Below are 8,825 nucleotides of genomic sequence, written 5' to 3'. Positions count from 1 at the left end.
TGCCTTCCTTTCATTGAAAAAAAATTCCCCTCTTCTCCAAACCATCATTGCCTTCTAGTTGTTTAATAACTTGTTTTTCCTGCTCTTCTCTGCTTATAAAGAGACCTATTTAGCCCTGACCATGTCCTTGGGAGATGAGTGTCACCCATTTCACCTGCCAAGAAACTAAGATTCAGGACCCATTCAGCTAATAACTGGAGGAGGCCACATTTGACTCCAGGTCCAACTGCATCCTAATTTCATTTGTCCCTCACCAGCCACCACCTATGGCTCTTGGAGGAAAACAGCATTTTAGAAAATTTTCTCTTTTGACCCACTGAATTTTGCTCGTCTCTCTCTCACAGACCTGGAGGGGCCAGAAAAGTGGGGGGAGAGGCCTCTGCTCCAACCCAGGCTTGCCCTCCTGAGGTGATCTGGGAAGGATGATTTGAGATGGCCACTCAGTAGCTTCAGAGGCAGAGCAAGAGCCTAAGGCTAGGTCCAGATGACGTAGCCTCCCTCTCACCACCTGGGGGGACAAACTACCTTCTGCCTGTGGATATCGGTTTTTCCATCAGTGACACAAAGCTTTATTGCAGTGAATGAGGGATAGGAAAGGCCTATACCAGGGTCATAGAGGTGATTATTACTTCTAGTGTGAAGATCTAGGGTGTCACTTTCCTGCAGAACCAGGTGAAAAAAAAGACTCAGAAGTCCAGAAGCTTCAAACCTGTGTCCAAGACCAAGACCGGGATGAATCTTCTGGTCCATCCCCAGGCTTTCTGCTCCCTCCCATACTGTGGACACCGTAAGCCTGGAGGAGGGAAGAGGATCCAATATCCTCTAGGCTTGGACACCTTGAAGGCCTCAGACAAACACCCCAGTTTCTGGCACAGCCAGGGCCACATCACACACTGGCGGAAGGAGCCATGTGCGGGTGAGGAATGGGGCCAACGAGCCAGTCCACTGCACCTCTTGACCCCAGACTCCCCGCCATCCCCCTTGCACAGCAACACATGACACCCAAGGGTACCAAAAAGGCAAACTCGACTTTATTATAAAGTTGGCTACAAAGTCACCGCAGCACCACGAGGTGGCCGACTGGGCAGGCCCAGGCGGTCTGGCAGCCGGGTGAGTCCCGCACCAGGTACACGCACTCGTGCAAGCACACGTGTGACGACGGCAGGTCTGCCTTCCTCCATCGGAAAGGAATGTAGTGTCTCTTCGCGCCCCCCACCCCAGGTGCGGGGCGCGAAAGTCCCAGGAAGGGCCGCCAGGGCGGCAGAGTCCATCGGAATTGAAATCCCATTACTGCTGTGTAGAGAATTCTACGAGGGTGTCACGAGCCCCTTAGGGCACAGGCTGGCCCAGGTGAGCCTTGCCTTTCCCCTACCAAGGCCCAGGGGTGGCTTGGCCCCTAGGAATGGAGAACTGGCCCAGGCCCATGGGGCAGTGCGGTGGGGAAGTGAGACTCCCCCATTCTCCGCTGGAAATCCCATTCAAGGAAACTCACTACGAGTGAATACAGATTGCAATGGAAAGTGGGATCGCTTGAAGTCCCTTGGTTTTAAAAAGAAGCTCCCCTCCCCTGCCCTCCCACCTCCCCCCATCCTTCAGGGCCTGGGGAATTAGATCTATCCCCCTTTGACCCGCAGAATCCCCCCACAGTCCCGGGGGGGTGGAGAGCGGCTCCACGTCTTGATGACAATATGCCATACTTGACGACGTAAGTCACAGACTTATTCAAAACGTTGGTTCCCCTCCACTTCCATCTGTAGAGAAAGAGAGGGAGGCAGAGTCAGTCAGTTCTCTCAGAGAAGGAGGTTGCACAGTGTTCACATGCAGTGTGTTGGCCCCGAGGCTGAAGTTCAGACCCTAGGAGCTTAGCAGATGAGGGGCAACATGCGTGGATGGACAGAGGTTGTGGCCACAGGCTTGGAAAAGGTGGGGACATGAACAGGAAGAGGCTGTGATGGACTTAGGGGCTGATCCCCATCCTCTTCCTTTTCCTTCTCCTACTTGCTCTGTATTCCCTTCAGAGGGAGAGGGCATGGGGACAGAACTCCAATACATTTCCAACAATTTTTTTGTGACTTAAGGAAAACTTCTTTAACTCTGGGACCTTGATTGTCTCCATGGTGACTAATCTCGGTCCTCATAGAGCTACAATGCACAAATATTTACCCAAGGATTCTTGCACACAGTAGCCTACAACACCAGCCCCAGTCTGCCAGCCTACTGGTCCAATAAGGTTTTCATTTTTTCCTTATCCTCACTGCTATCTTCAGTAGAAGGTGAGGTTATCTACTTCCTAAAAGTGAGTTACGGGAGGGGACCGATTCCCCTAATCCCACCCAGCATCTCACTGGAAGGAGAGTGACGTGAGTCCTTGGACCTTCGGGCCGGGCTTACCTTCATGGAAGCTGTCTTGAACTTGGCTCTGGAGTTGATGCAACTCATCAGTAAACCCATCGTAGGGGAATGTTGAGACACTTGTCTCAAAGGCGGTTTCATAGGTGGCCAGGTCCTCCAGAAAGCTGTGGTCTTCTGGGGACAGGTTGTTGCAAGGAGATGGGGCCCTTCTTGGGCCCTCTGCCTCGGAATCTCCCGAGTCCCATTCCCCATTGGGGTCTGGGGTGGAAAGATCCATGAAGATGTCTTCCACAGGCATTTCTTCTAGGAATATGCTATCGGGATCAGCCAGGAAGTCCAGCTCCTGGCATTTCCAGGGTTTCAGGTCCAGGCTGAGCACAGGGGGGCCAGCCCCTGACAGGGACAGGTTGGAATCCAGGGGCTCCAGCCCTCCGAGTGGCTCCAGCCCCCCAGTACCAGCCTCAGCTGAGAAGGGCCTATCCATGCCCTGAGCCAACTGGCTAATCTGCTGGATGAGACGGTCTATCTCATGTTGCTCCTTCTCGGAGTAGTGGAAGAAACTCTGCTTGACTGGAGAGGCCTCGGGTGTGAGCAGACCTTCAGGTACCAGGGGGACATCCACAGAGAGGGGGCCCCGGAGCTGGGCAAGGGCCAGGAGTGTGCAATCCCCATTACCAGGGCTGCTAGGACTTGGGGGCAACTTCTCATAGAGAAAACTGCATCCCTCCTGTGCAAAGTAAGTCTTGGTGGAGTTGGGGCTCAGTTGTTCCGGGAAAGTTTGACTGGGGCTGTTCAGAGGTGCTTGAAATGCTGCAGTGGGAGGAGTCAGCCGCTCATGGGTAGGACTTCCCAGAGGCTCTGGGAAGGTAGCAGTGCTTGGAAGCAGCTGGTCGGAGAATGTGGAGGTGCAGGGAGTCGGTTGGTCTTCATAGTTTCTGGTTGAGATTTCAGTCAACTGGCCTTGCAGTGGGCTGATCAGCGGATCTGGAAAAGTTGCACTGCTGGGTGTCAACTGGTCAGAGAAGGTTGAAGTGCTTGGAGTCAGCTGTTCTTGGAAAGAGCTGGATGGGGGAGGCAAATGGGTCTGGAAGGGCTCATGGAGGCTGAAAAGGAAGGCACAGCCTCCTGGCTTGTGGGGTGTGTAGGGAGGAGTGCACACAAAATCCTTGCTTAGGTCAGCTTGGAGAGAGGGCTCAGGCCCAGAAGGGAATGGCAGATAACTGAAGTCCAGTTTTTGGAGGGATCGAGGAAGCTCTTCTGATGTTGACACAACACCCAGTTGAGGAGCACTGGGGAAACTGGTGCTTCTGGGAGCCCCAAGGGGTGGGGTAAAAAGTGGATTAGAGCACTGTTCCTGGGAGAGGACATTCTCAGGGAATGAGGGCAGCACAGTTGGGTTCCCCAGGACATAAGCTGCCTGGGTGTCTTCAGAGTTCAGCTGCTGGCGGAGGCTCCAGGCTTCCATGTCACTGGAGAGGAGAGAAGAGGCAGCCAGTAAGGATTTGCTGTCCATTCCCAGAGTGGTTTTCTGATTTATGTCTCTTCCATGCTGACCTTGGCTGCCCCCCAGGCCCTTGCCTTGCAGCTCACCTGATTGGGTAGTTATTGGTAGTAATGGGGCCCTCTGGGCCTTCTGAGTACAACAGGCAGTAAATCCATGCCCAGCCTCCATGCTTGGACTGCAGTCTCACTACCATCTCTGCCTGAATATCTCCACTCTCAGCCACTGGGAAGAAAGAAGAGATGCAGAGTTAGCACATCCATCAGGCAACACCACCTAAATTCCCACTTGTTCTCCCCTCCACTCCACTGAGGAAACCAGGACACTTTTCTCACTACCCTAACCTGCTCCTCTCAGTTCCTCACCTGGACCTCACCTCTCAGAGTCCCCCAGATCTGGCTCTCATCTTGCCTTGACTGCTCACCCTATGTCCTAATGTTAACTCTATGTCATCCAAAACTGTATGTCTCTGATACTCTGATATCTTCCCCACATCAGTCTGGACCACAGCCCATCCTTGTTCTGATCTCCCATCCCCTTTCCCAGCTCCATATTTTGTCCCCAGCCTCTCTGGACACTCACACAGGCGGTAGTGTTGAGCAGAAGCGTGGGCCAGGTCCTCAGGGTGCAGCAGTCCATACCATGATTTACACAGCAGTTCACTGCGCTCAAAGCCCAGGTAGATTAGGACACTGGGAAAGTGGAAAGGGTGAGGTCAGCTTGATGTTTTCCTTGCTTGAAACCCATGTATCTCACTCCCTCCCTTTGCCCCTCTAAACTCCATCCTTCCTTCCCCTGACTTCAGAATCTAGGGGCCCCTCATCTCTGTCCTGACTTCCTCTGGGGAGTTGAACACTCTGGGCTTACCTCTCAGAGACATCCAGTAGGGCCAGGTCTTTAGCATGTCGGCTCTGGAACATGGCCAGGAAGAGTGAGGCAGGGCCAGGGCCAGGGCCAGGGCCGGTCCCAGGGCGGGGTCTTGGCTCCAAAGGGGCACAGAAAGCTGTAAACACAGGGTTTCCTGCCCAGTAGGCTCCAGGTGGGTGAGCATGGAATCGGCCTCGAATAAGCACTAGTTTGTTTCCTGCACTCTGGCGCCGGAGGGACTTGGAGGTGTTGAAGCGACAACGGAAGAGGCGATCTAGGTAGATAAAGAGAAAAACTAATAAGTGGGAGAGTGGATGAAAGAGATGGTGGATGGGGGTGGAGCAGAGAAGCAGGAGCGAGATTAACTCGGAGAGAGAGAGAGGAGAGTTCTTACCAGTGTCCAGAGCAGAGGGTAGTGTGAGCTGCTGGCGCACAGTGAGGTGGTCAGCTGGGTCAATAATGTCATAGATACTGTCACCTTGGGCAACCAGGTCCACCTGGAGGGAGGAAAGACGGAAAAAATAACTATTAAAGAGGATGGCAATCAATCTTTGGCCCATCACATCCTGAAGCATAGAACCCCTCCCTCTCCAGTAACTCAGCTTCTCAGCAGTGGAAATTCCCTGATGCTCCAGCCCGAGCACTCACCATGGAGTGGCCAAGATGTTCGCTCACACTCTCAGAGAGGTACAGCAATTTCCCTTCAGCTGTGAATACAAGCAGGAATCCAGGCAGTGCCGCCACGATGTCTTCCAGCTCTTGAGCTGAGAGCAGCCCCGTAGGACCTGCCAGCGGAGTGCCTGTGGAGTGAGAAGACACGGTGAGTCAGGGGAGGTCTGGGAAGCAGAGTCGAGAAGAGAAAGGCATGATCTGAGTTTCAGAGAAGCTAGAATTTCTCAGGAACCTGCCTCTGTAAACACCTGTTGACCCGCTGACCGCAGGTCTGGGCGGGGAGACCTGTTGCTAGAAGTCTCCGGTCACCAAGCCCTCACTTCTAAACCGGAGGGGGAGCCTCAGCGGCCCCGAATATCAGAACCGCGGAGAGAGCTCCCAAGCGGACTCGCGGTCAGTACCGCGGACAGCACCCGCAGAAAAACGCTGGGATCAGCACCGCGGACAGCGCTCCAGCGCAGGTAGAAAACCCTTTGCTGGCCTTGGACAGCGGCTTCCTCAGGTTTCCGAGTCTCTTTGAAGTCCCTGCAACTTCCCTTCCCGCACTCCTGGAGTGCCTCTGAGCTGGTGGGGTCTGAGGCCGCTCTGTCCTGTCGCATAAACCTGGCACTTGGGACAACATTTAGTCTCTCTAACGCTCGCTCAAAACTAAGGTGAAGTCTGGCTGGAGCTGCGGAGGAAAAGTAGGAAGTCCTGAGTCTGCCTAAGTCTGTCCTGTCCCCAGCGCGCTGCCCTAGACAGGCAGCAGTGTCCCCGGCTTCCCTAAGCTCCACTCTTCCCGGTGCCCGTCCGCTCGGCTCTCCAGCAACCCCGGTTTGCTCACCTCCGGCGAAGAAGACACCCTTGCGAGTGTAGATGCAGGCAAGACTCATAATGTGCAGGTAGGACAGCCGGACCTTGTCGGCTTCGGCCAGCGGCAGCAGCTCCTTGAGGTTCCGGATCTCGGCGTTGATCTGGTCGCGGCGCGCCTTGGAGGCGCCCTTAGTGGAGCGGTACATGACTGCCGGCAGTGAGGCTCCAGCGCGGGCAGGCGCCCCGAACTCCTTGGCTTCTGCTCGAGGCTCCGGCGGCTTCCTGCTCCTGGCTTCCCAGTATCTCGCTCAGGCTCTCGCTTGCTCTCTGTCTCCTCTCCTGGGCTCCGCTCGGCTGCGCTGCCCCCCTCGCCTGTCTCGTACCGCCTTATATAGCTCCTGCAAGGCGTGGGGGGCTCATTTTAGAGACGGGAGGGGGGCGAGAAAGCGGGAGGCTGGGCTAAGCAAGCTGCAGCGGGAGCCGCTGACTGGGGAGGGGGGGCTCCTCCTCCCTCCCCGGCTTCCGACGTCATCCTGTGACGTTGAACGGGAGCGGGAGGGGGAGAAGGGGACAGCAGGGAGGGAGAAAAGGGAGGGGGGAGAAGGGGGGCCGGGGGAGCCCGGAGCCGAGCGCTGCCTTGGAGAAGCCTGAAAGGGGGTGCTGGGACCCAGGCTCCCGAGAGGTGTTCAACTGAAGGCCGGGCAGGGCACAGTTTAGGGCAGCCTGAAGCCGCTTGCAAGAGTCTGCAGGAAACAGGGAGGAGCCGGTATTAACACTGATGTTGTTTTGCCTGAAGAGTAGGAAAATGGGGAGCAGTAGGGTCATGGGCAAATCGCCCTTGGTATCTGCCAAAGGCTCTGATTCCATGGTGGGGGGCTCTTTCTCTGGCTTTTGTGGGGACAAGTCGCAGCTAGACTCCCTCCCTGGGGTCTGCTGAGTCTGGGAGTCTCTTGGCTATTTTCAAATAATTAATTCTGTCCCCCTTCTCCAAGCTCTGACCTTGGGAGTTTATGGGGTAAACTGCAGGGGGGGCCTAAGCCCCTAGGATGGGATGTGGGAAGGGCACCGACTGAATTTGGCCCGCGTCCTATTATCCCATGGCCAAAAATTAAGAGCAGCAATGCCAACACTGTCGTCTGCAGTGATTCCTTTCCCTATTGATTAATTCATCTCAGCCACTGCTGGGGGAAACTGAGGAAAGGACCCAGGGCACGATGCGGATCTTGTCTGGACTCCGGCCTGTCCTCCGCCCCGTTGCCAGCCCCCAAAGTGAGCGGTTCCCGGCTTCCCCCTCCCTCCTGCGAGCTTCTGCCTCTCCTGCGGGCCGGGGGCGGGGGCGGGACCGGGGAATCCCAGCTCCATATTAGGACAGGAATCCTCCGGCGGCTGCCGCGGCGGCGGCGGGCGGGGCCTGGCCGCATCCGCACGGCTCGGAGAGCTCCCGCCCCCTGTTTCGGCGAGGAAGAGAGGGAAGCAGCCGGGAAGGGGGCGGGTGGTCCGTGCCGGGCGCTCCGTGACTGCTGCACCTACTTGGGGCTCCTTGACTCTGCCAGGCTGTCCTGCACACCCTCTCCAGCCCCCTGCCCATCTTTGGCGCTGACTTCTCCTCCAGTCCTACCTCATTAGTTCTCTCTCCTGCCTCAGCTTCGCGCAGCACTTAACCCCCAAAAGGTTCCCCTTCTGTTTGGTCAGGGTGGTCTTCCTTTCTTTCCTTTTCAGCTTTGCTCCTACTCTGTGGCCTGTGCCTCACCTCCCCCATCTTCCTTAATCACTGCACACGGTATAACTGCTTCCTAAAGGGGAAAGGGGTGTCTCTCTTGCCCCAGAACCCCTTAAAGTGAGAAGACAATGGTCTAAGGAAATTTTTATCTGACATTTCATAGAGGGAAGTAAGGGCATGTGAAATCACGGGGGGGGGGCTGGAAATGAGGCCTCTTAAACACGGAGGGACACCCTGATTGTAAAAAGTCAAAAGGGAGGCTGACAAACTTTGACGCCAATAAGAAAAGTTGACAGTCAAGGAATTCCCCAATCTTCACTGCAAAAATGATAGCAAGAGAGGCAGTGTAGGAGAAGAGACTACTGAAAAGTGCCGTAAAGGGGGGTACACGGCTCTGGCCACCCTATATTGCTGTCTTCTGGAAGTCATCTGGGGGCATCCACATAAACCATCTTGTGGTCAGCTGAGGTGAAAGGACTGCTGTGCGCGTGTGTGTAACTATGTCTGACTCTAGGGACCTGAATGACAGACAGCCCTTCAGGAGTTTTAAAAATCTTTATGTGATTGCTTATGTCCCCTCTCTCAAATTTCCATTCCTTTGTCTTTGGACTACCTTTCCAAATGAAAATCCAGGACAAGGTTCCAGATTTATTCACCCACAAATGCTCTAGGTCCTGGCTGGGGGATATTTTCGGTATCCCTTCCACAATAAAGAAGGGGGTCTGTTAGCTTGTAGTTTGCAGCCGGCCCAGCTAGCACAGAACGGTGTTTGCTGCTGTCCGTGGTGCTGAAATAGTCTCCGTGCCGCCAGATTGGTTATGGTCTGCCTGGAGTCTCAAAGTCAGGCTCAGGTCCGCACAGGGTTCACCTTGAGGCCCCCACCTTTGTTTGTCCCATTCCTCATGGTAGATAAATATGGGG

The 8,825-nt window shown here is 55.1% G+C and overlaps 1 protein-coding gene across 2 annotated transcripts; it reads right to left on the bottom strand.

The window, feature by feature from the left end:
* Positions 1 to 1,009: 1,009 nt before the first annotated feature.
* On the bottom strand, positions 1,010 to 6,556 carry Npas4 (neuronal PAS domain protein 4). 2 transcript variants are annotated; one of them, XM_003468267.5, is made up of 8 exons: positions 6,216 to 6,556; positions 5,369 to 5,520; positions 5,115 to 5,217; positions 4,721 to 4,994; positions 4,436 to 4,545; positions 3,943 to 4,078; positions 2,392 to 3,821; positions 1,010 to 1,751 (listed from the first exon to the last, which is right to left on the bottom strand). In XM_003468267.5, the coding sequence occupies exons 1-8, from the start codon at positions 6,388 to 6,390 to the stop codon at positions 1,723 to 1,725; spliced, it is 2,409 nt and encodes an 802-aa protein (XP_003468315.1). In that variant the 5' UTR covers positions 6,391 to 6,556; the 3' UTR covers positions 1,010 to 1,722. The 2 variants fall into 2 exon arrangements, with proteins under 2 accessions (XP_003468315.1, XP_063083636.1); XM_063227566.1 differs by lacking the exons at positions 4,436 to 4,545; positions 5,369 to 5,520; positions 6,216 to 6,556.
* Between the last annotated feature and the right edge of the window lie 2,269 nt (positions 6,557 to 8,825).

The sequence above is a fragment of the Cavia porcellus genome, unplaced genomic scaffold (genome assembly GCF_034190915.1).
Source record: "Cavia porcellus strain 051 isolate PalLab524CR breed Dunkin Hartley unplaced genomic scaffold, mCavPor4.1 scaffold_17, whole genome shotgun sequence".
Classification (NCBI taxonomy): Eukaryota; Metazoa; Chordata; class Mammalia; order Rodentia; family Caviidae; genus Cavia; species Cavia porcellus.
The sequence above is the reverse complement of the archived record's forward strand: the minus strand, read 5'-3'. Positions and strand labels throughout refer to the sequence as shown.

Coding starts and splice junctions, on each gene's coding strand:
- Npas4 (XM_003468267.5), bottom strand. CDS start 6,390: ATGTACCGCTCCACTAAGGGCGCCTCCAAGGCGCGCCGCGACCAGATC. Junction 5,521..6,215: donor GGGTGTCTTCTTCGCCGGAG/GTGAGCAAACCG, acceptor CTCACTCCACAG/GCACTCCGCTGGCAGGTCCT. Junction 1,752..2,391: donor TCAAGACAGCTTCCATGAAG/GTAAGCCCGGCC, acceptor CTTTCTCTACAG/ATGGAAGTGGAGGGGAACCA.